Source organism: Lotus japonicus, chromosome 1 (genome assembly GCF_012489685.1).
Source record: "Lotus japonicus ecotype B-129 chromosome 1, LjGifu_v1.2".
In the NCBI taxonomy this organism is placed as follows: domain Eukaryota; kingdom Viridiplantae; phylum Streptophyta; class Magnoliopsida; order Fabales; family Fabaceae; genus Lotus; species Lotus japonicus.
The window spans coordinates 125385079-125411617 of NC_080041.1; the positions used below are offsets into that span (position 1 = coordinate 125385079).

The 26539-nt window shown below is 35.8% G+C and overlaps 6 protein-coding genes across 6 annotated transcripts; 2 read left to right on the plus strand and 4 right to left on the minus strand.

Moving 5' to 3' along the window:
- LOC130730306 (uncharacterized) lies at positions 1–4038 on the plus strand. The gene is made up of 13 exons (XM_057582273.1): positions 1–316; positions 573–710; positions 865–946; positions 1049–1125; positions 1380–1495; positions 1631–1742; positions 1852–1968; positions 2137–2228; positions 2707–2773; positions 2874–2955; positions 3324–3415; positions 3545–3688; positions 3799–4038. The coding sequence occupies exons 1-13, from the start codon at positions 77–79 to the stop codon at positions 3943–3945; spliced, it is 1506 nt and encodes a 501-aa protein (XP_057438256.1). The 5' UTR covers positions 1–76; the 3' UTR covers positions 3946–4038.
- Positions 4039–4196: 158 nt separating this feature from the next.
- LOC130730307 (BEACH domain-containing protein C2-like) lies at positions 4197–7879 on the minus strand. Its single transcript, XM_057582274.1, has 7 exons — positions 7783–7879; positions 7096–7160; positions 6910–6961; positions 6706–6822; positions 6231–6380; positions 5931–6015; positions 4197–5827 (listed from the first exon to the last, which is right to left on the minus strand). The coding sequence occupies exons 2-7, from the start codon at positions 7137–7139 to the stop codon at positions 5703–5705; spliced, it is 573 nt and encodes a 190-aa protein (XP_057438257.1). The 5' UTR covers positions 7140–7160; positions 7783–7879; the 3' UTR covers positions 4197–5702.
- A 3231-nt stretch (positions 7880–11110) lies between these two features.
- LOC130730308 (ACT domain-containing protein ACR10-like) lies at positions 11111–14400 on the minus strand. The gene is made up of 6 exons (XM_057582275.1): positions 13898–14400; positions 13517–13735; positions 13112–13217; positions 12332–12650; positions 11702–11986; positions 11111–11525 (listed from the first exon to the last, which is right to left on the minus strand). The coding sequence occupies exons 1-6, from the start codon at positions 14049–14051 to the stop codon at positions 11385–11387; spliced, it is 1224 nt and encodes a 407-aa protein (XP_057438258.1). The 5' UTR covers positions 14052–14400; the 3' UTR covers positions 11111–11384.
- Positions 14401–20578: 6178 nt separating this feature from the next.
- On the plus strand, positions 20579–21131 carry LOC130724172 (uncharacterized). The gene is made up of 2 exons (XM_057575349.1): positions 20579–20728; positions 20805–21131. Exons 1-2 carry the CDS (start codon positions 20588–20590, stop codon positions 21129–21131), a joined length of 468 nt encoding a protein of 155 aa, XP_057431332.1. The 5' UTR covers positions 20579–20587.
- LOC130732622 (uncharacterized) lies at positions 21080–23305 on the minus strand. The gene is made up of 2 exons (XM_057584635.1): positions 23003–23305; positions 21080–22284 (listed from the first exon to the last, which is right to left on the minus strand). Exon 2 carries the CDS (start codon positions 22273–22275, stop codon positions 21247–21249), a length of 1029 nt encoding a protein of 342 aa, XP_057440618.1. The 5' UTR covers positions 22276–22284; positions 23003–23305; the 3' UTR covers positions 21080–21246.
- An 872-nt stretch (positions 23306–24177) lies between these two features.
- Positions 24178–26382, minus strand: LOC130730309 (dual specificity phosphatase Cdc25). Its single transcript, XM_057582277.1, has 3 exons — positions 26117–26382; positions 25874–26012; positions 24178–24630 (listed from the first exon to the last, which is right to left on the minus strand). The coding sequence occupies exons 1-3, from the start codon at positions 26365–26367 to the stop codon at positions 24457–24459; spliced, it is 564 nt and encodes a 187-aa protein (XP_057438260.1). The 5' UTR covers positions 26368–26382; the 3' UTR covers positions 24178–24456.
- Between the last annotated feature and the right edge of the window lie 157 nt (positions 26383–26539).

A 26539-nucleotide genomic window follows, 5' to 3' on the forward strand; every position in this document is an offset into this window, starting at 1 on the left:
CCAACCAAGAGTAAGAGAGAATGATACATTTGAACTTTGAACTTTGTTGAAATATTCACTATTCAACTTCAGCCATATGGACGAAGCTAAGAGAATGGAAGAAGGCCTCAGTTCACCACCATTGAAGGATGGTGGTGATGGTAACCATGACTTGAAGAAGAAGGAAACCATTAAAACAAAACAAGAAGATTCTGCTATTGAAATTGAGCATGACAAAGACGCAATGGCTAAGCCAATGGGGGAACAGGAGCCACAGGTTAAGCAAAAGGCAAAGAGGGTTGCAACCCTTGATGCATTTAGAGGTCTCACCATAGTGGTTAGTGCCTAAACCTTATTAGCATTTGCTATAGCGTTTATTTAAACATATCTTATAGTATAAATACTTATGCGTGTCTTATGTCACGCTTATGAAAATAGTTTATGACCTGCTTTTTGGCTTTTTTGATAAGATTCTTATATCAGTTTGCTAATAAACGCTCATAGGATAAGTAATATTCAATCACATAATCTATTTGGCTTATAAGTAATTCATTGTCTAAGTATATATTTTTTGTTTGGCTATCTATTTGTAGTTGATGATACTGGTAGATGATGCTGGTGAAGCTTATCCACGCATTGATCACTCCCCTTGGAATGGATGTACTTTGGCTGATTTTGTTATGCCTTTCTTTCTTTTCATTGTTGGGGTTGCAATAGCCCTTGCACTCAAGGTTCGTATTCCATTCTCTGTTTTCTGTCCTGTTTCTCAAGTGACAAGGTTAACTTATTAGTGTTTCAATTTTATTCTGGTCAATTTTCATGGTTTGTATAATCAGCATATGATGTCGATTTAGTACATTGATAAAATTGATTTTAATGTTGCAGAGAATCCCCAAGATTAAGGATGCTGTAAAGAAGATAATCCTTAGGACATTGAAGCTTCTCTTCTGGGGTATAATTTTGCAAGGTAAGCAATTACAAAACTACTCAAACTCTATTTAAGTTGGATATATATTTGAGTAAATCTTAGTGCACTGATAAATTTGATTATATATATAACATGCTACAGGTGGATACTCTCATGCCCCTGATGATCTCGCATATGGAGTAGACATGAAGTTTATCAGATGGTTTGGCATTCTCCAGGTGTGGCTCAAATTTAAGTTAAGAGACCGTTTGGATATCAATCAGAAAGTATCAACAACAGAAAATTAAGACATCCTGAAACACTGAACAAAAAGTGTCTCAAGACTTGTTATTTTTCCATTTTCATATTTTCTGACGAACAGGTTTGCAAACGGGCTCTAAATGTATGGGGTATCTATCTAGAATAAGCAAAATAATCCCACTGCAATGCAATTCTTGAATAACTAACCATGTTTACGAGGTTTTGTGTGCAGAGAATAGCTCTTGTATACTGTGTTGTGGCTCTAATAGAGACATTTACCACCAAGCTTAGACCCACTACCTTGAGTCCTGGATACCTATCCATTTTCACTGCCTACAGATGGCAATGGTGAGAAAAAAGCAACACAAATTCAACTTCAAACATGCTTAATTACATTAAAAAAGATTGAAACTCATTGATACATGGAGATTTTGAACTTGCTTAATTTATTAATAGTAAAATGTACATGTTTGTGTCACATAGGTTTGGGGGCTTCGTGGCATTTCTCATTTACATGATCACAACCTTTGCCCTTTATGTTCCTGATTGGAGTTTTGTAGATCATGTTCATGGCAATGAACCAAAGAGATACACAGTACATTTTCACTCTCTGTAGAGTCTTCATTCTTCAGAATTGTTACTAGACACTACTAAACATTTGTTTATAGTTTTTAATTATTTTTGTTAATCCTTCCATTTATTAGGTGATATGTGGCATGAGAGGGCACCTAGGACCTGCATGTAATGCTGTTGGGTATGTGGATAGGCAAGTTTGGGGGGTTAACCATCTTTATTCTCAGCCTGTATGGGCGCGCCTCAAGGTGAGTATTCACCATATGTGACCGTGATTTTGGCCGCAACAACTATGTTTATTCGCAATTTTCTAGAATATAAAGGATCTCAAAACAACCATGATGCGACTGTTATCACGAATGCAATTTAAAACCTTGAATTATTTAGGGCGTGCTTGATTTATTTTTTATTTGCAGGCATGCACGTTCAGCTCTCCAAGTACAGGTCCTTTTCACAAAGATGCTCCCAGTTGGTGTCTTGCTCCCTTTGAACCTGAGGGCTTGTTGAGGTTTGCTGTTCATTTTTATTTTCTTCTATATATGTCAAAAAAATTAAAGTTAATTCTCAAATTAAACCCTAATATTTCTCAGAAAAATCACTGGACACCAATTTTGCGGCGACCTTGTAATTTGTGTCCTTTAGAAACGGTCACAAATTGCAGGTGCCTCAGGTATTTGCAGCAAAAATGGTGTTTACAAATCAAACTCATCTTAGACTGGTTAGTCCTGATATTAAAGAAATATCTTCCAAAGTCCTCTATTCATTCAGATGTTGATCACATTAGTTCTAAAAGGGGACTAGAGTCACTGAAACCAGAGATATTTCTTTAATTTCAAGTCTAATTTGAAGTAACTGATAAAGGTTAAGGATTAATTTGGAGGTCCCCTCTAAAAACTTGGGTTACTTTATAAACAAGTAACCTCTGTTTATCTATCTGTCTATTATTAGTAATATTAAAAAAGTTTTATTTTTATTTTTATAATTAGTTCCATATCAGCAATCCTCTCTGGCACTATCGGCATCCATTATGGGCACGTCTTGATTCATTTCAAGGTTACTAAACTTCATTACCCTGTTATTATACATACCCTAAACTTCTATTGTTGTGTAAATGCAATTTAGTGAATGCTAATAGTGAATAAAATTTTGGCAGGGTCATTCAGAGAGGCTCAAACAGTGGGTTTCAATGGGGCTAGTGTTATTCATCATAGCCATCATCCTTCATTTCACAGATGGTAAGCTAGAGAGTAGAGACACAAACATGCCTCAAAATCAAAATCCATCTAAGAAAAATTCCATCATGAAAATATTTTGTCCCATTTCCCATCCTATTTTCCTATCCCTCTGGTGAAATTTTGAAACATCATTTAAGAAAACATAGGTAAGTTGGTTACAAACTTACACATGTAATTCTTAATTGATACGACAAAATTTTATTAGCGGAACATAGAAATGAGATAGAAAATGGGACGGAAGATCTTCATCTCCATTCGCAAACCTTAACAAAGTTAGCGGAACATAGAAATGAGATAGAAAATGGGACGGAAGATCTTCATCTCCATTCGCAAACCTTAACAAAGTTTTCATGGAATACTAATTGCAGCTATCCCACTTAACAAGCAACTCTACAGCTCCAGCTATGTTTGTTTCACAGCTGGGGCAGCTGCACTTGTCTTCTCTATGTTATATATACTGGTAGGTAGCATACTCTCTTTATCTCGAACCAACCATTTCAAAATTTTAAGCCGCTCGGAAAAATAATGTGCATGGTTTTATATTATAATGCTAACAATTTTTTTTAATTTGCTTTTATTTATCAAACAGATTGATGTTTGGGGGCTTCGTACACCATTCTTATTTTTGGAGTGGATAGGAATGAATGCTATGCTAGTCTTTGTGATGGCAGCTCAGGGCATCTTCGCAGCATTTGTAAATGGCTGGTTTTATGAAGATCCAAAGAACTCACTAGTAAGAAGCAATTAACCTCACTGATTTCTATGGTATATATATGGTTTGCTCTTTATTCATAGTAGCTTGGACTGGAGCTAAATCATTTTTGCATATGAAACCTAAATCAGGTACATTGGATCAAGAAGCATGTGTTTGTGAATGTTTGGCACTCAGAGAAGGTGGGAACTCTCTTATATGTGATCTTTGCAGAAATCACATTTTGGGGAGTGGTTTCTGGTGTGTTGCACAAATTAGGAATATACTGGAAACTATAAGCTATAACTATGAGCTACATTAATGTTCAACATGTAATCGTTATTCCTTTATTAATCTTTTTGTAATTTGGTTTATTGTACTCTACTTCCAAATCCAAATTGTCCTAGTCACTTTCTCTAAAACTTGCCAAACAGAGCGTTACTCTAAAGAAAGTCTGATAATGAAATCAAAAGCAATTGGAAATCAAAATCAAATCTCTCACCATTAGACCAAATATTTTTGTGACTTCCTTACTTAATTTTAATTTATGTTACTTGTATTGTAAACTACTATTACATTTTTTTTATAAGCCAAAAATTGCATTAAAGGGAGTACAAGAGGTACTCCAAACCCATAATACAAATACAAAGAACAAGAAAAAAAAACAAGAAACAAGAACAAAGGCAAGAAACCCAACTAATCCAAACTTAAAGCAAACGGCCAACCCCCACCACTAATGGCAGCACCAAAAACCCGTGTTGCTACCAGAGAACACAAGCAACAAGAAAAGCATTTGTGGCCACAAGAAGAAACAACAATTTCGCCACCAAAACCCACACCTATTATGTGATCCAGCTGCCATAAGCCACCGAACCCAGCAGATAGAGAGCCAAACCAGTAACACATTATAGTTCTCGTAAGCAAAGAAGCGGTTGCATAGACCACTCAAACAGCGAACAAGAAAACCCTCCTAAAACTACCGAAATTAAAACTATCGAAATTTGTACCTCACCGACCCTGAAAATTACGTCATTACGCACCAATCAAGTTGACCACACAGTACCTAACCAAATGGAAAATGCTCCAATCTTTTGTCTTTTGGTCCAGGCAAAGTTAAACTGAAGAAGATGATCATGGGTGCCCTTGGAAGCGCTGTTAGTATCCCCATCCACCCATAGCATCCACGTCAAATGTCCATCGCCACCGGGCAAGAAAACACAAGATGGTCACAAGACTCCACCCCAACACCACACACTACAAAAAAAAAAAGCATTTTGCGGCGCTTCTGGAAGCATTTTGCGGCGGTTTAAACCGCCGCAAAATGTATAATGAGGCGTTTACACGAGCGCCGCAGTTACGAGCGTCGGGGGCCGTTCTGCGGCGCTTATTTCCAAGCGTTGGAATAACCGCCGCAGAGTCTGTAATTCATTCCGCCTCTATTTTGCGGCGGTTAAAAACCGCCGCAAAGTTCTACAGTGATTTTTAAAATATTTTCTCTTTAATTACATTGAATTGCAGAAAATAGTTTTAAATTTTTTTTTAAAAGTCAAATTATATATTCAATCAATAAATAAAATGAAGCTTATAATCTGTAGAAGCAATAGGTTTTGAAATACTTATCACTGTGATCAGTATTAAATCTATTCTAAACTTTCAGTTATGTCATCTGCAACAGCATGACCAAGCAGAAAAAGTTCATCAGTATGGAAAAGCTTTCAAAAACTTCATATATATATAAACTTAAAAGAATGCAAGTTCACAAGATACTCAAACAATAAAAATTTGCACACCTAAGCTACACGCAAATTCTATGAATGCAGGTACACACTGCCAGTTCAGATTTTCATTTACATTATGAAAACCTAAGCTGGTAAAGGTATAAAGCTTTCCCTTACACACATGGAAAGAATGAAACAGATTAAACATAATGGCAATGAATCACTCTTGAAAATATTGTGTACAAGTGAAAATAAACAAGAGGAAGCTTTGAAGTAGGTGCACGACTTTACTGCAAACAGCAAAAGTAGGACGAGAAACTGAAAAGTCTTAAAAAGACCTACCCAAATATGAGGTCAATCCATTCATGTAAATGAGCAGATACATACTCACTCTCCAGAACCATCCTATGCGTGTGCACAAAATCAACTGGATTCTCAGCCCAAGCTAGAAGTCTTACAATATCTGGTATCAAAGAAGTAAATCACAAACAGAGCTATAATATGCATGTGAATATACCATGATATCTTCTGAAAGGAACTAATGAAGAAAATCTTAATGACTATACCAAGTTTTCCTCCCAACTGCGTTGTACCAAAATCAATTGAATTTTCATTAGTGAGGACTTCGGGGAGGTAAAATAGCTCACGAACCTAATAAGTGGAGATTAAAAAACAGGGGGAAAGTCATTAAGATAAAATTTCAATTATAGTAGGATATGCAATTAATATATATAAGTACTAGAAACATTGAAGCACATGAAGACAACTAAAACTTATCAAAAATATAGTGCAGAATCTACTCAGAGTACGCAAGTATACCAATACCAATCAATCAATCATTGCTTTAAAAGTGAATAAATATATACCAATTCGTTTACATCACTCATATCCTCAAGAACTCCATTCCAAGTACCAGAAATATCAGAAAACATCCGATCTGCATGATCAAAATTTCCGCCTTGTAATTTGATTGCAAGGGTGGTGAAAGGTTCAACTCTAACAAGGTAATATAAGACCTGTAAAAGAAGATAATAACTAGTGCAAAATCAGCAACTAAATTGCAACCATATCAGATGACAGCATTTAAAATCACATCATCATGGTGACCTATTTTTATGATCTCAAGCAACAAGTGCAAAATTGAATCCAAAAAGCTGAAAAGAAACATTGATACTAACAGCAAGAAATGAGATAAAAATGCAAGCCAATCTTAAATTAAAGTTAAGCATCAAGAGTCCTATGCAGTACTTGCTTGAATTCTAACAAGCTACTACATAACCAAAAATGATCCAAGATATTTCTTATAAATAAAAGCACGAGGAAGGGGGGGGGGGGACCTACTGTTCCTGCACTTGAGTAGTGTGATCCATAATGGAATTTGGGGATAACTGGATCATCAAAGCTAGCATATCTCTCTTGAAATTTTTTCAGACGATCTGGGTTCAGTGCACCAACAGGCTGAATCATATCAAAAGCATTGATTATTAAACAAAACAAAAAACAAAAACTTTTTCCTTTGAACTGACTAAAGCAACATTCATGAACCTTTGAAAGATCTCGATAAGAAGAAGGATTTGAAAGATCCAAACTCTCTGAACTGTAATCAGAAAGAATCCAGGGAAAAACAGGATAATGCCAAAAAGAAATAATAATGATGAAATAAATAACATGAAGATATGATTGAAGAGATCAATGATAGAAAGCAATACACTAAGAAAAAAGACAACCTGCGTTATATCATTATAACTAGGCTCAGCCAGTGTATTGAATTGCATTAGATACTCAAAATTACTGATCTGCACAACAGCATCCAAAGATTAGGAATAGAGGTAGTCTGGTGCCAAGTGAAATAGATTAGGAATATAAGTTTCCTTTTAACAACTCATAGTCTTGAACATATTAGTACTTTACAGCATGTTTTGCATGCATTGAGTTCAATATATATTTACAACTCCCAATTAGTCCTCATATGTAAAATGGGATAAAGCTATACTCTCAATACCAAAGCCACACAGAGTTCATACTAATAAACTGAATTTATCTGCCATAAGAGCTTATACATTGGTTTCACAGATCCAGACACTCTTTATGCAAAATCTCGTTCAATCCCAATGTCAATTTTTTGACAGGATAAAGCTAAAAAATCCTATTGAAATTTGGATGCATTGCATATCAAATGACAACTTGGAAATAGGAAAAATTGCCAATCAAAGGATCAAACAGTTTCAAGTCTCAAGCTATAAAATGAAAATCAGTAAGACACCACACCAGCTTTGTCAATTTTAGCAGCAAGAGATCCTCCAATTATTCAAAGAATCAACAACAGGGTTACATCACACAATAAAGTAAAACGAAATCCAAAATCAAAATCATCTTCAATTTGAACGGATGGAAGAAATCGAAGCAGAGAGGGCTCACCTTGTTTGGATCTGAAGCAGAGCGTGCACAGTGGAAGAAATCGAAGAAACCAAACCCAGGAAACCACTCGATTTTACCAAAACAAGATAAATTCGAGCCCTAATTCCTAACCAAAACAAACAGATCCAAATCACAAACCTGAAATCGTGAGAAATCGAAGAAACCAAACCATCAAATCGAAGTGGAAGAAATCTAAGAAACCAAACCCAGGACGAAGTGCTTACCTTCAAGCCATGGAGTTCGCCATCGCTGAGAGAGGTTCAAGCCATGGAGTTCGCCATCGCTGAGAAGGAGTCAAGGAATCGCGATCTGAGAGAGAGGCTGAGAGAGGTTCAACGTGAAGTGAGGTAGAGGAGAGTGAAAAAACGCGATCTGGAAACGCGATATGAAGTGAGGGGTTTAATTTTAGGTTTTCTAATTTAATCATTCTGCGGCGCCTAGTTGAACCGCCCCTGAAATAACCGCCGCATATGTCAAAAAAACCGCCACTAATTGAAGAAACCCGCCGCAAATTGTACGAAAACTGCGGCGGCTTGCTTAACCGCCTGAAAAAACGCCTCAAGTTTACATTTTGCGGCGGTTTATGCATAACCGCCGCAGAATGTCCGTCGCTAAATGCAAGTTTTCTTGTAGTGACACATCTTACAGATAGTATTTAAACCCGCAGGTTTTCAGCCAAAAATGCCCCAATCGGGTGAGAGATAATCTGAGCTAAGACAGTGGTAGCACGTAGAGGGCCAAATGTCAAATCAGAGCTATTCCCACCAACTCAACTCAATCCCATCTGAGAGACGGCCTCTTCCTTGCATTTTTTTTTTTGCTGTTCTTGGTTCTTCTTCACAGGGGTGTTTTTGCCAGGAGTGATGACTTCGGGGTCAGTTAAAAGAATTTGTAATTTGACTCTAAATCATATTCTATAAAAGTACATAAGTATATTTCTGAATAATCTTAGAAAACAAACTAAAATATGTCTGATAAGGAAGCAGCATACACAAATTCTAGGATGATAAGACTAAAAACTAAGACCAAATTGCAGTCAAACCTTTAGTGGCTTCAATAAAATAAAATGTGAAGAAAGATCCAAACTCCAAACGATAATTGTTGTTGTGAAATGCATTCACTGGAATTTCAAAACAACAAGGAGAAGGGCAATACAAATCAAAGGCAGCCACATTATCTAGTGTAAGTGTGACACTTGGATAAATAAAATACAACTTTTTTCTGAAGAATATACCAATAATCTTGTCCTTCACTGAGTCTGTTTATGATGTTGACATATGGAGATGATGCTGAACAAAATCTAAAAATATCAGTTTGTGACATAAATGACATGCGCAATAATGTTGACTTCTTAAATTCGTTAACACTAATATTTTCTCAGTAAATTAGAAAGATAAATTGCACCTGGAAAGAATCGATTCATGGACCTCTATCTAACCCATATGTCCCTTAGTTCCTATATTTTGAGTTATCTTATGGGAACTCGTTAACACTAATATAGATAGAGATAAAAATAAAAGATATATGAGTAATGTTTTACATAAGTAAAAGAGTGACAAAAAGAAATCAGATAAAAATGAAATAGAAGAAATAATGATGTGTGAATGAATCAAATTGTTGTGGAGAAGAAACAAGTTTATATTTTTCTGATGCTTGATTTAGATCTCCAATCTTACTTGATTCTCGTGAACAATTTATCAATCTCTCTTCAAACATGTAATAAAATTAGTTTAAGGAATCATGAGTTTTTAATTTCAGTTTACCTATGATTTCCACCCATGTCGTCAGAGTGACTTAAGAGCATTGAACACGTGCCTACAATCTAACGGATTATAGATAGAATTTTGGTCTGTGGATGTGACATGATTCTTGGATTGACATTCATGTGGGGAACAACCGGTGAAGTTTATGCTAAGCAACACAGCAAACCTAATGAGTATACTATAAGATAAAATAACACAAATAAGGCAACTTGCTGTTAAAATTATATCTTAGGAAAATGACAACTAAAATTTAGGTATGTGGATGTGTTATTGTGTTTGGATTGATATTGACATTCATGTGGGAAGTATCTTGCTAGTCAAAGTCATATCTCTGAAAAATGGCAATAACATGTGAAGCATCACATGAAAGCAGTGAGTAATTTGTTCGAAAAATGTAAATAAAGTCATATATTTATTAAGAATGAGCGAGATGAACAAAATTTAAATGCTCACGTGAGTCTCAATGCCTTTTTTAGTACAATTGTAGTTTCTGATTCTCTTGATATTTTTTGGTGTTAACCAATTAGAGCTAAGGGTAGAGAGGATTATTATTAATAAATGTCTGAAATTTATAACAAAGAAGGCAACAAAGAAGCTAGGCCACAGAAAGCCTTTCACTCTATAAATCACAGACAGAGTATTGCTAACATGTTTGAAGTCTTAAATTTTGTCATCACGCATGTTATTGAATTTGGATAAAGATATTCTGTCTAAATTTGGATAATGATACTTTGTTTCTATTTGTATTTTGTTTCTTTTGTCCTACCAAGGGAGAAGATTTACACTCACTACATAGATGTATAGATGATTACTCAATATAATTTATGTACAATTTTTCATTTTCATTTTACTACTGCGCTTCTTTCTACATATCAAGTTAGAATCACAAGAGCTCAAAAAAATAGTACTCCCTCCGTTCCTTTTTATTTGTCTTTCTAGCACAAAGCTCTTCCACCAAGGTATTGCACTTTTAGAGCTAATTTTCCCATTTTACCCTAATTCAATTCACTATTTACTTTATCTTCATTCATAGAATTTCTCTCTCCAATAATTAATTTCCTAATTTTCCCACAACACTCTCTCTCATATCATTAAACTATTTCAGTTTTCAACAACATTAATCTTACATTGTCTCATGCACTTCTCAAAAAAAGACTAAAAGACTTCAAAAAAAAAGGAAACGCAGAAGGTTTATACAATTATACTCCAGCACTCCAATTCCCTCCAAGAAAGGACGTGTACATTTCACTCCAATTCCTTCGAATTCCAATTTAATCAAAACTTAATTATTTGAATTCATTTATTTTTTAAATTCAAAGGCCAGTTTCCATTCAATCAAATTCTACTGCAGTTTTTTTTGAACCACTAAGTATCATGCAATTTTATGATGTGATTATATGAAATGTACTCCATAATTAACCGCAAAGTAACATTGGAGTATGTATTTATAGTCAAGTTGAATAGTCATATAGAATAATTAAAGCTAAAATCAGATTGGACAATGAAATTTTGAAGCAAGAAAGACAACACAGTTTTCAGGAAGCTCATTAAATTCAAATTTCCACTACTAAACTTTGAATGGAATAAATGAGATTGTGTTAGGGGTATAATTGGTACAATGTAACCTTAAATCACCAAATGACAAATAAAAGGAAACAAAAAAAATTGTGCTAGAAAGACAAATAAAAAGGAACGGAGGGAGTATAAAGTAGAAACATTGCTAATTAAAGATCATAATTACATTAGTTAAATCTAAAAACTATATGATAATCATGTTAACTGTACACTGGCACAGGTTCATCCAAAAGAACAATGCCACCAACCATGTATTGCTTGCTACTACTCCCAACCCATCAACATGTTCCAAACTCCTTGCTCAATCTTGTCCCTTGGAACAGATAAACCTTCCCCTCCTTCATCAAGCAAGACTCTATAAACTTCCCACTCGCGATCTCCAATCATATGTCTTCCAACTTCAGCCTGTTGAAACAATTAATCAGAATGCATACCTCTAATAACACAGAATCAATTTTGGTACCTAAAAGCTACTTATAGAAACTTCGCTCCATAATTGATTCTGCCTTTTAGAATCAATTGTAGAAAAGTTTCCAAACATGCAATACGTAGGAAGTAAAGTAGAAAAGATCAGAAAGTACCGAGAAGACGACAAGGCCAAGCATTTTGAGAGCAAGAGTAATGTCATAAAAAACAAGAGGCCTTCCTTTGCCGGACAACTCCACAGGGTTTGCAACCAGAAGCTCTGTATCAGGTCCCTTGCTAATAACAGCCACTTTGAGCGGATGAAGTAGTTCCATCCGAAGGCGCGATGACAAAGACATCTGCTTGCTGGGGTCAACTATCTTTTTCCCATCTGCTTGCATGATGAACAAGTCAATCTCACATTTTCCTGTAGGTTTTGTTGCTAATCTCCCATACGAAATCTGTTTAAATGACAAGTTTGGTCATTTAGGATGCCAAATAAGATGACCAAGTGCATTTATGGAAAACCATCCACAATTGATTTTAAAGGTAAAATCAATTCTGGGGAAAAGCTTATGCGTGTTAGAATTGATCCTGAGGAAAAGTAAGCTGATCCAAACATGTTATAAGAAAGTATAGGCATGCTATTGTTTCAAGTTACTTGGAATGAGACAAACCGGCCCATGCTAAAAGGAAGATGAAATTTTACAAGAAGGATCAAGTAACAGCACATCCAAAAAAACTACACATTTAATAGTGTATAAAGTTTATAGACTTATCTATAAATTCTACTGACAACACTATACCTGAACATTGTAGTCCTTCATAGTTCTCATGATGTCATAAATAAGACCTTTGTGATTGCGGCACACGATTTGGACAAGCGTGTGAGCAGCACTCAGCATGTTGTCCATCTCAATCGAAACAGAATTTGATGTGGAAGTCCAACTTTCCAATTCAAAGACATTCTCTGTGATTGCATTTGGAAGAAATGAAGATGCTTGAGAACAAGCAGTAGTTTCAGGGCCAATCAATTGAATGTCAATGGTGATTAAGGGATCATCCAAAACGGCTGTTAACTGCTCAATTGTGTCATCCTTTCTCTTCTTTGTATGTAGAAGTTCCCTGATTATACAAGATTCAGCAGTGAGCTGTTAGTTTAGTAAATGCAGATTGAATTGTCATCAAATGTTCTTGGCATTCATCAGAAAATCAGTCTCCAATTTCAAAATCGTCTAATGGAAAATGTCAGTTATATAAAACATTATTAGCACATTTCCCTGAGCAAATGAAAATTGATTCTATTAGAATAGGAAAGAATAGCTATCAGGATTATAGAAGTTCAGCACAAAATTTCAAAACTGAAGTTATACTTATATCTATCAACTGTTTCCAGCTACCTTACCAGTCCCATTCTAGTTCCTCTTTTTGTAACTGTTAAAAGAAAACATAGGAATCCAACTCACCAAACCCACATCCTTAGTGAATAGATAAAGAACTTTTGGTTGAAATGAACTAGCAAGTATAGGGCACCTAATTACAACAAAAGCTTGTTCAAAAAATGTATTTACATAGAAATGGACAACCTGGTATCCGTGACGAAAAACAGATCCACCACTTTGCCATCAGGTGTAGTAGACACCTTCACTTTCTTTATGGTAAGCTCTAGCTCAAAAAGAACCTCGGTGACATCTGTCACAAATCACAATCATAAACACATTCAGTTTATTTTGTCAACACAATCAAACACACAAAAAGCTTTATCCAGATATATCAACATACCTAAAAAGAATGACAATTCAAGGTAAATAGAGAATCCATAAGAAATACACAATCAAACTTTAGAATTCTAAAGTGCTATAGATGACGACATCAATTGCCATTGTAAGACTATCAGTTCCTTTTCCTTCTACCATGATTTTGACAACAATCAAACAAATTCCAAAATGAAAAGTACAAACATGTTGATCAGTAGTTTGAATCCAAATTACCATGTAAAAGGCCACTACGATCATGGCAACAGAATTTCAAAAGGAACACATCAGGGGGCTTGGGAGGCTGCAAGTCAGAGCAGTAATAAGAAATTCCAGAAGCTGAAGAACAAGTAGGACATGCCCCAATTAGCCTCTTCTTCAACAAACTCCACCTTGTCTTCTGCTTCCCCACCACCCAAAAAACTATGTAGCACCATATCCCATCAGTAGACACATCTTCAATCATCACATGAAAAACAAACAAACAAACAAATCAGTCTCAAACTCTCAACAACCCCAAAACACACCACACAACATCACAAATTCACATGAATAACAAAAACAAAAGAGAAAGATTAGATTTTGAACCAATCCCACCTCAAAAAATTTGCTTCTTACCTCCTCGGACAATGCTAAGACCAAAAAACAGTATTATGCGACACAAATCACAACCTAGACCAGTCTTGTCGGGACAATTCACTGTTATCACAGTTGCTTCACCTTCTTTCTCTGGTGGCCTGATAATCACCACATCATCCTGCAATATACCCATGTCTTCTTCTTCTTCTTCTTCTTCTTCTTCTTCTTCTTCTTGCAGTGGTTTTGATTCAGAAGGGTTGTTTTGTTTGTTTGGTGTGTAAAACTTGTTTTTACTGTGGTACTACAAATACTGTGTGCAAAGATTCAATATTTTCCGATTCCTGATACTGAATCGTTGTCAAAGTTTTAATCTTTAATAACCGCATCTTTCAGTTTCGGATTTCTAGGTAGGCTGCAATAAATGGAGAAGAAGAGAGAGTAAGAGAGATGAAAAATGAAATTACAGTGATGGGTTTGGGCTTGTTGTTTGTGAGTGTATGAAAATGTCACTCCACTAAACTAGTTAACTTGTAATGGGAATGGGAACTCCCTTAACATAAAGTGTCAACTATGTATGCTAATGTATCCAACCATGGTTAATGGATATCTTTTGCCCACACTTGAGGAGACAATGACATGTCACAACCCAACAATGTCATACCATTTTGAGGTATCACATGTTATTGTGATTTTATCTATCTATTTATGCATGTTAGATTTGTTAGTTGAGATGAGCGTAGATACGTGACTGATTCTTTTGTTGCGTGTGTTTTTATTATTAAACGTTAAATGTTTGATAACGAAATGTGTTTCATTCTCATGAGTAAGGATCGAAAGCATAAGTGTCATATATCGAAAGCATACGCGTTAAGGGAAGAGGTGAACATATATCATTTTGCACCTCATGTTTTTTATGCATGTTAGATAAGTGAAAATCTTATGAATGATAATGTCATGTTATATGAAAGGATCAAAAGCATGATATTTCCAATCCTGCTAAAGAGGTTACTTATTAAAGAAATAAGAAATTAAAAAAAAAAGTGTATGAAAACACTCATATGCAAGAATTTGGCAGCCAAATGTTTTGTTTTTGTTTTCTAACTAAGTGTGTGTTTGGTTATAAATTTGGAATTCACGTTAAACCTTAAAATTATCTTATTCATCTAGCTACAAAATGGAGCTTCCACTAGCCTGTTTTAAAGTATGTGCACTACACACATCCAAACATTTTGTTTAGATTCTAATCAAGGCTTGGGTTTGTCTTCTAAACTAGAGTTTGTATCTAACATCTACTGTTGGATTTCTAGCTAGGGGTGTTTAATTTCTAGTCAAGACTTGTGTTTGACTACTAAACAAGAGTTTGTGCCTAACTTTTAGGTAGGACTTTTTTCTTGACTTCTAGTTACGACTTAGGCTATGTTTGGTTTTCCGTTAGCCACTCCCAACGGACTTTCATCATGCATAGAACGTTGTGCCCTTTTGTTTGGCTTTCCATTTCTTTCAGTTGGCCCAACCAAATTCTTGTCCTGAACGCCAGTTGACTGAACGCAAGGGTCTTGTTACTTCTACGTTCAGTTGATCTAAATTGGCCAGTTTAATATTCATTTTTAAACTAAAAATTTCTTAACAGACAATATTGCCCCACCTCTTAATATGTGCTATCTATTTGATATTTTACTTTTTTGTTATTCTTTGAATGCTCAAGTTTTTTACGGTGACTATCAATTTAACCTCTTTTATCCTATCCATTTAAATATAATTTACGATGACTATTTCAATATTATAGTTAAAAAAAAATATCATTGCTTCATATATACTCAAAAATTAATAAAATGAGAAAAATTAGTGGTATTAATATTACATTGGAAAGTTCTTTTGCCAAAAGTTTTTTTTGTTACACTTTTGCCAAAAGTTAAGAAAAAATATTATTGTTAAAAATAAAAAAAAATGTAGTTAAAAAATAATGAATTAAAAAAAATATTTGATATTAATTATACTATAAAACTCATACCCTTTTTAGTAATTATACAACTTAAAAGTGTTTTCAACAAATATTATCCAAACAAAATTCACTTTAACAAACTCTGTTTTGAAATAGAAGTATCCAAACATATATCACATTCTAACCAACCCACATTCACCGAAACTCTGTTTTGCAAATCCACATTCACCCAAACTCTATTTTGCAAACTGAAATCCAAACACACACTTACAAGTTCATGGCTAGAACTTCGTGCTTGTTTCCTAGTCAATGTTTCTTTTTTTTAGTAGTACAAGATAATAACAAAAGCAAAAGTCAATAAATTGCTTAATGTGGTCAAATTAGAGGTAAATTATTAAATCATTGTAAAGTTAAGAAACAAATAATTCTAAGTAATCTTTTATGGCAATTAAATCAACGGAATTACAAAAATGATATTCATGCAAATAATATAGTACAGATAATTATTACAAATTATTATTTCCTTCCTAATGAAGCATTAAGCAATGGTATATATATAGAAATGTCATAACTTATAACTAAGCATATCCCATCAAATACGTCAAAGAAAAGGCATATCCCATCAATCGGGCGTATATATACATGTAATGAGAATTTGAAATGAGAAATAAAATAAAAAATATTTAAGGCAGAGCATGTTATATATGTTTAAAATGGATTAAAGTAAAACTATAATAAATGTCACGAGTATAATTGTGATAAAACGTTGACTGAAATGTAAAAGTAATCTTAATGAATTTCACTAACTCAATATTGTAGATTTATTGGACACAAAAATGTAAATTTTATTTGGACTACAACTTTGTTTAAAAAAGAAGACCACAACTTAATACACAAAAATCATTCATAACTCAATTTCCAATGTAAAAGTAAGTCTTTGAGAGTGAAAATGAGAAATATTATAATCAATGTGACATTTCATAATTAAATAATCATGATATTGTCAAAAATTAATTAATAGGATGCATAATCAATATGATTTTTATAAAAAAGACCAATACGCACCCCATTTAATTAGTGAGAAATATACTATGAAAATTAAAAACTATTATGGACTGTTTCCTAAATCAGATATTGAAATCTGCAAACGTGAAGTAACAAATCTTCCAAACAATGCACATTGAATTTTATACCTAATTTAAGAAATGACATCTTATGGAGTAGTAGTAACTTATTGCAGATGCTAGACTACGAACAAAATGAAAGCAAATCTCACCCATCAATGTCAACCTTAATAAGTAATAACAGTGTATTTCGTTTTATCTCCTCTATATTCATATTCTCTTTCAACTCCCAAAACCACATTCCAGAATCCAGACCAATGATGCCTGGAGAAGGTAGTTATCTGCGAAGGGAAATTAATCCGTCACAAGCTACTTAATGGAGATGAGATTAGTAAATAGTAACAGAATGTTCAGGGAAAATTTTCCGCACCAAAATCCGTTACAAATTTACAAAATGACAAGAGAGGGAAAAGTTGTATTTTGTAAATCTGTGATGAAATTTTCTAAGGAAACATTCCCTTTCTAAAACTTCGTCGCTAATGCCGTTTTTGGCAAGGTATTTGTGAGAGGTTCATTTTTCGGTCGCAAATAATCAATTTCTCACCACCTCATGCTGGTTTTTTTAATTTCTTTTTGATTCATCAGAAAGATAAATTGTATTCTCCACAGATTAATCCACCTCTTAACTCATATGTTATCAGCTCTTACTGCTTGAGCTATACTTCATATACTTTTAAATTTAGTTTAGCTAATAGTTTTATTTATTATTATTATATTATTTTTTGTGAATACTTATTATACCATCTTAAAAAAAATACTACCGAAATGTAATCCATTAATGCTCACCTTGGCTTGGTAAGAAAGAGGTAGTGCTCGTTTCAAATTCTATCAGAAAAACTTTCATTCGCACCTCTTTTAAGTGGAAAAGAAGTAGAAGAATAAGCGAGATAAAAAGAAAAAATAGAGTGAATATATGAGATGTGATAAGTGACATAATCAAAAAAGATAAGAGAAATAGAAACAAAATATATGTGGAAAAGAAGTGGAAAGAAATTGAGTGTGAATGATAATTCAATTCAACTTATGAGTTGGAGTTGGAACAATGTAGAAGAACACGTAATAGGGTGACTATTTTTGTCGCTTACTATTGAGTTGGCTGTGAAGTGCCTTTCCACCAAAAGGAAAAGCAGCATCCTTTAAATTGAACCATTGCCCCCCTAAAAGCCAAAGGTCCAAGACAATGAAAGAAGATAAAGCAAGCACAGATTATTTAAGTTTCAAGTATATGAATTGCAATTTTCATTCCTAAAACGTCTAAATTGTGAAGTTTCCTACTCCACTACTACCATATTTGTGGGCTTGTGATTTTTAGTGGTTCCTTGACTTCTTTCCATCAAACCTTCCCTTTCATTTGGCCAACAACTCACTAGGATGTATCCATATGTCACATGCTCTTCACGGTTGCCTCTTCTTGCAAGCAATATTAATTAGTCATTTAGTTGTCAAGGTTGACTGACTTTTATTAAAAGAAGGCACATTTCTCTTTTCTCTTATAGGTAGGATAGGAGTGAGCATAAAAACCGATTTTTCTTAACCAAATCAAACTAAACCACATTTCCCTTTTCTTTCATTTTTGTTGATTTATTATTTATTCGTAGATCTGATAATTCTGTTACGAATTTGTTGGCTAAACTCTCTTTTCCTTTGGGTGATCTTATCTGGATTGAGGAAATCCCCTGTTTCAGAATTGACTTGTTTAAATAAAGAATGTATACGAGCATGGATTGGAGAATTATTCTGTTCTTTTGTTGTTGTATAAAGCTGTTGAAAAATGTTGTTCATCACCAATCTATGGGTGTTAGATTTGCCACCCCACAGGCAATAGATCTAACACCCAGACTTTTTAAAAAAATGGCAGGAGTACCCTTCGGAAGATAACATTCCGAAATATATTGGAAACATGATGTTTCGAAACATCATAGAAACATGATATTGACCGTTCTCCCAACTTACCTATGGAAGTTTATGTTCTGAAAAAATTCGGAAGTTTATGTTCCGAAAATAAATACGGAGGGACATTTTGGTATTTCCCCACTTTTAAGTGGGGTGCTAGATCTATTGCCTGGGTGGCAAATCTAAACCCCCAATCTATGACAAAACCACTTAACATCCTGCTGGCAACAACCCATGGCTGAGGTCCACAACACACCTGGACAGAACACTAACAGGACAAGACCCATCTGTCCATCTTCTTGTGTTTTTAAATCTGTGCACAAATTCTAGTGATTGAAGATGATCATGAGCCACTAACCAAACCACTTCTATTCATAATGTCAGCTTCATCTTTTAGAGCATATCAAGAAATTATGACCGCAATAGACATCAAATTCAAGCATAACTGAAGTACTAAATTGAGCAGCACAAGAAATAGAAATAAATTGACAGACATCCATCAGTTGTTTTGTTCCGGCCATTGAAGAGATGCTAAAAAAATGTGTTGTTATATGAATAAAACTTGACAAAATGGCCTCGCGTGACCTTCGCGTTATTAGCACGACGCTCTAACCAACTGAGCTAATAGGCCTTGTTGCTATAATCCATTTTTAGGCGTATATATTAGAATTACTTTTCTCTTTTACCCAACATTTTGTAAGTTAGTTGATTATTAATTTAGAGTGGAAAAATACCAGAGCCTTGTAAAATCTCTAAATTACCTGTTTAGAAATTATATTTTAAATCTCTTCCTCGTGTAACAAAAAAATAATAATTAGATTTTAATGGAAGTATAATAGCCAATAGGTATTCAAGAAATCTACCAATCTTGGAATAGTGGAGGTTTTTCTTTTCATATCCTAGAAATTGGACATGGTGTGCTTTGGGGCCTTGCTCCCAGACCCAGTTGATCCAACTCAACCTAGCTAGTCTAACAAAACTTTTTCTTTCTTGACAGGGCATTGGTTTGTTTTTTTTGTGGTGGTTAGTGATTTATAACAAAATTTATTGACTTCAAGCAGTTCCTTTTGGGATTTGGGTTTGGCACCCCACCCTTTAGGCTATGCGCCCCAGCATTTTTTTTTTATTCCAAAACTACCCATCGGTAAATGATTTGCCGATGTCAAAATAACAATCGGTAAATGATTTACCGTTATTGTTCCTCAGTATGAACACCTTTATCCCATTACCCAGAACACGAAGAACAATATCGGTTAATCATTAACCGATTCTTATATTGATATCGGTATATCATTTACCGATTGGTAATCTGGCAGTTTGATCACCTTTTCACCATTACTCCTCCCTCCACCAACCCCTCCACCATTACTCCTCCCTCCAACAACCCCCCACCAGCCCCCCATAACTCGCCCAAACTACCTTATTCTACCATTACTCCACTCCTCCCTCACATTTCACCTTCCCACCACCACCACCATCTCCACATTTCCACCACCACCACCACCAACACCACCACCACCAAGGGAAAGCTTTTAACTTCTGGTAAGTGGTGTTAGCTTTGGTACTTTATTTATAGTTAGTTTAAGTAGTTAGTTGTTAGTTTAAGTAGTTAGTTTAGTTAGTTAAGTTGGTAATTTAGGTTGCTAAATCGTGAATCGAATCGGTAAATGAATTGTCGTTAATGTATCGGATGATGATTTACCGTTATTATACCGGAATTTTATTTACCGTTATAGGGTCGGTTATTGATTTACCGTTTTTGTTCCAGGGATGACAGAGTCCTTTTTCTTTGGTGAATCACAATTGATACATGCTGCTGGATTGGAAAATGATAATCCAGAGGAGCAACCATCACTAGCTGAACCTCCGATTATATCTATAGATGTCTCTCATTTGTATCATACTGATCAGGTACTCATTGCACAAATTTTTGCATGCTTTGTTTATGCCTTGTTTTATGCCTTATGCCTTGTTTATCCTGAAACAGCGTTTCCCTTTGAAAGATGATCTTATGAAATGGGTTCGCGACATTTCTATGGCAAATAATTTTGTTTTGGTGACAACAAAGTCTGATAGTGGTGCGAAGGGAAGAAAAGAATATGTCATTCTGGGGTGTGAGAAGCATGGTGCGTATATTCCCTACAGAGAACCGGATCTTGTTGAAGGAACGTCAACACAAAAGACAGGTTGTCCTTTTAGGCTAAAAGGACGACGTACGAAAGATGATAAAGGTTGGTGGTTGAAGGTGATGGACGGTAGACACATCCATCTCGCAGCTGAGTCACTAGTTGGCCACAATTTTCTGGTAGACTGAATAGTGAGGCGAAGGAAGACGTGATAAATCAGGCTAAGACTTGGGTTCCACCTAGAAAGATGTTGGCGTCCTTGAAGGAAAAAGATCCTTCAAACTTGACTACCATCCAACAAATTTATGGTGTTTGCAAGCGGTTCAGACAATCCGTTCGTGGGTCACTGACAGAGATACAATACTTGCTGAAGAAGTTGGACGGTGAGAACCGAATGTTCTGGCCACCCGCCGCCTCAAACTCAGCCAGATAAGCAGCAACAGATCCTCCCAGGAGCTGGGCGCAGAGCGCTGCAACCTCGTCTCGCTCCCCTCTGCCCGGAGTGTAGAACCTCGACCCTGTGGGAAGATGGAGAAGAGCAGACACATCGTCCAGGGTGATAGTCATCTCCCCGAACGGCATGTGGAAGCTACTCGTCTCCTCATGCCATCTCTCAACAAGGGCCAGTACGACAACTGGGTCTGTCTCCGGTAACCCGCACCAAGGCAGGTGATACAAACCCGTCTGCTGCAGCAGCTGTCGCACATGTGTGTGGGCCTCTGAATCGCCATCACAGGGGAGGTTCCATACCTTCCCCCCAACAGTGGCCACCCTCAATGTCCGACGGTCCACGTACCGCGGGTCTGTGCGAAGAAGTGCCTGCCACGTCCAAGGAGCCTTGTGGTCAGGATAATGCGCAAGAAGCGACAGATCCTCAGGCCCCCCGGGAAACGGTGCCACCCTCTGGATGAGATCGTCATCCGCACCGCCCTCTGCACCGCCCTCTGGCACCACATCTGGCACAACATCAGCAGCATCAATCTCCTCCTGCAGAATAAGAGGCTCCTCCTCCTGACCACTAAGCTCAGAAGAAGAAGAAGACTCCTCGCCACTAGGCTCAGAAGAAGATGTCTCCTGACGAGGTAACTCAGCCATCGGAGACAACGGAGCAGGGTCCAGCTCAGCCGGAGCCCTAGTAGCAGACGGAGCGGGGGTAGCTGACGGAGCCCCGACCGGAGTAGCAGATGGGGATGGAGACGGAGCTGAAGCCTCTACCGCCTGAGTGGCTGCAATATGGTCGCCGCGCCTGGTAGAAGCATGCAAGCGCTCGTGTCGATCCGCTGGATCCTCACTAGTAGAAGCATGTCGTGACCTCTTCCTCCCGCCCTTCATTCTCGCTATCTGTGCAAAACAAACAAATTTAACAATACTTGTCATAATAAGTAAAGCATTTTCACATATGAGCATATCATTTGAGTCATTTTTTAACTTAATCAGGAAATTTCCAATCAATCGTTTAGCAACTAACCATAGGAAAAGGAAAATATAGAGAATTAGTTGTTAGTTTGCATGTGAATGTGATTAAATTAAATTTTTAGCTGTGTTAAGGTCAAGCAACCATCATCACAAGCAAACAAAAACAATAAACAACTTTCCTAATTACAACACATGAAGCATATGATTTGAGCGCTTAATCTTTTCCAATAAACAATAAACAATAAACAACTTTCCTAATCACAACACATCAAATCTATCTTGATCTTTTCCAATTCTCAACAAATCAGCAAAGTAATCCTGGAAGCTAAATACATGCCATGGTTAAATATTGGAAATAAATTTTGGAAGTCTGCACTGTCATACTGTCATATCGGAAAATCATTTTCCATTACCATATCGGAAAATCATTTTCCATTATCATATCGGAAATTGATTTTCCAATATTACAGTAAACCCAGAAACAGACCCAAATGCACCCCACTCGTGCCCGTACTCGTTTCATGGAATTTCAGGCAACAAAACACAACAAAACCTACCTCTAATCATCAATCAACTACCCTAGTGTTCAACCATTGACCTAATTCAAACTTCAAATGTGAAAATCATTGAAATCAAAACTTACCTTTTGAATGTAATGGAATGGGTCTTTGTGGGAGCTTTGATGATGATTAGAACCGACCTTTGAAATGATTGAAGTGGTGGAACCGAGCTTTGAGAGAGGATGCGATTGAGGGAGGGAAATTTGGGTTTTGAAATAATGGGTTTCAAAACCCAAACTGTCGTGTTTATATGTTTTAAACACGATCGGTAAATGATTACCCGTTATAGAGTCGGGTAATCATTTACCGTTTTTAATCAACTGGTTTTCTGGTAATTTCGCCCCCCAAGGTGGGGCGGGGGGCCTAATGGGTGGGGTGTTAAACCCAAATCCCGTTCCTTTTGCATAACATGTTATTATATTTTTATGTACCAAAAAAAAACATGTTACTATATTTATATTAATATAATTCTTCCCAACGTTCAAAAAAAAATTTAATATAATTCTTCTCAATTTTCATGATAAAGCATTTAAATTGCTTATTTCTAAAATATAAACTTAACTATACACGATATTCAATTTTTTTTTTTGAAAAAAACTCAACCCGACATGATCCTAAAGCTAGCCATGACTAGTGAAGTATTACACTAAAAAAATTACCTGATCAAAATATCAAATTTGAGTCTGCATTGTACTCAGTCCACTAAAAATGATAGATAGACATATGACTTTGACAATGTCCAAAACCACCGCTAATGTGTATTTCTATTGAATGTCAGGCAAAATCGTATGCCTATGTAACGAAGCGGTACATTTAACTTAGAGGAGACAATAACTTCTTAAACTCGTTCAGCGTATAGCAATTGTTCTGTATTGTTTTGATGTATTAGGTCACGATAGGTAGAGTAGGAAGGTGCAGGTTATGGATACGTGATAAGGATGACTTAGATTTGTTTAACAACTTGTTTAGTTCACCTGGTTTTTACTTGTGTAGTAAACAAAAGAAATCAGAGAGCAAGTATAATTTCAGAAACGCCTCAAGAATTACAGAAAAAGTACCAATACAGATATGGAGTTTGGGATTTTGATTGCCAACCACAAATAATAGTTATAGATGTAACTCCTCTAAACGACAAATGCACTCTCCATTATTGATTTTCAGATCAATAATTATAATTTTGCACTTCATCCTTTAGAGCAGACCCCTCAAATTAAAGGACCCAAATCCAAATGAAGATTATGAAACTAGTCAAATCAGATTTTCTGAACAATACTGATTAGCTTACATAATGTGATGCTGAAGGGAAGTTCAGGTAAAAAATTGAGTACCTTATGCTATTCTTGGCAACCTCCAACCAAGGATTTCTTACAAGCCACAGACAAAACAGAAACTGGTATTCAGTTTACCTATGATTTATATAATGATGTGATCATATATAGTGATCATACTTTTGATTTTGTATACAAATGTGTGTACATATCACAAGAAAGACAATATGCTTACAATTATTCCATCACAAACATGAAGATATCTTAGATTAAGCACTCTCAGACTCCTTGCAAGGAGCATTGGCGCAGCGGCAAACAGGTCTACCAGAAGCTTCCCACCCATTGAAACCACATTCTAAAACCATAATGTTCTTTATCCCGACATCTTCCTTACTCTCCTCGAGATAATTGGCTAACCTCCTAGCACAGCTTGGGCCACGAACCTACAAAACAATTTATATCATTCAATTTCGATTTTTAATTCTTATATCATACAAAAAAGGTATAGGAAGACATCCATGATCCTGTGACAAAAAGTCTCTCAAATCAAATGTCAAAATCAGAAAAGTCTTGTTTATGACAAGGTATGTCAAGTTGAGTTTTTCATGACATAACCACAAAGTTGAATATAGGAAGTAAAAAACTTAATATGATGAATATCCAGTTTATCTAGGAACTAACTCAAGTTATGTAACAATAGTTGAATATCAACTCTGTCAGGGTAAGATATCAGCATGCACATCCTGAAAAATACAAGTGATTTGGGAAAAAAAAATCTAAACAAATCAACATATGCATAATTGCATATAAGAAGCTGATCATCATTCATGTAAAACTGGAAATTCTATAAGAAGAAGATCATACTAAGAACAGGAATCAGATACAGATAATTTTATATGTGACTTTTTGCCCATGCCAATGGAAGATGGTTTAAAATCAATATCAACAAATTAAGAAAAGAGTTCTGATCCCCCGAAACCATTGCTGGCCATTCACATAAAACTTTTATCTTTCCTCAGGACTCCCTCCTCAACTTTCTTTTGACCAACTCTCACTCCAATTTTTGTACCTTTCAACACTTTCTTCGATTCAAGCTATTTTATCTCTCTCTAATGTTTGACTTCAGAAAAACGAGCCAATTCAGTCATGATTACTAAGCCAACTAAAATAAAGGTTCAAATCTAAGGAACCAAGAGCTACAAGCTTGCCAATGAAAACTCCAAAATGAAGAACAGCACCTTTCACAAAAGGGGTTTTGCTCAGAACAGAAATTCACATAATTTTCATTTGTCCCAGCAGAATTGGCAAAAACAGTGCCATATAAAAACAAAAAGCTATACTCCACTCCCTCAACATCCAATTCACCTCTACTCAAAAGCTACACCACAAACTCAAAGCTTCTTGGTAGAAATCAATTTCCAAAAGTTCAACCAAACACACTAAAAATGTTTTTCTACATATCACAACTATCCAAGCATCTTAGTTTTTGATCAATTTGAAGGTTTGTTACTAATCTACCCTAAAAATACAATATTTAAACTACCATAATTGCAATTAACTGAAATAGCTCTGACCCATCAATATTTTCAAAAGCATAAGCGATTACATGAAGAATAACAACGATTACACACACAACCCCTCTCCCAAAAACTGAAATTGCAGAAGAGATGCATAACAATTTAGAACCTGGCTTAAAGCGCAGTGGAAAACTAGGGTTTCTTTGCCTTTAACTTCGTGAAGAAGCTTCGGGATGTCTTGGGAGAAAGTGTCGCTTGCGTAGTGAAGAGACCCAGATATGTGCCCATCGTAACTCCTCTCATCGTCTCTTCACATCAAATCAAACAATCAGCAACGATTTCAATTTCAATTTTCAACACAGTGACTCAGTGAGTTAGGGTTGAGAGGGGAAATTGACGGTGGTGGTGGTACCTGACGTCGACGACGGCGATGGTTGGTAGGCGTTTGAGAGAGAGAAGCTGTGGCCCTGTGATGAACGAGATCGTGCGAGCCATCTCCTTCTCCTCCTCTGTTGTCTTCTTCTTCACTATTTCTTCCCCTTTTTCCTCTTTCTCTTCTCCATCTTTACTAGTACAACAAAATTTAAATACTGCTTTCATAGGAAAATATTTATAAAATTTTAAGTGCTCAAGATTGATATCAGACCAGTTTATAAGAACCATAGTGAAATATATTTTAAAATATGAGTTTTAAAGATTCATATTTTACCCCTTCAAAATAACTATAGTGATGGGTCGGTTTGGGGTACTCGCGGGCGCGGTGAACTTCGGAATAGCTCCGGTTGTTGGTTACGCGGTTTTTGTAGGCGCATGGGCACCTCGAATCCTTTGTAAG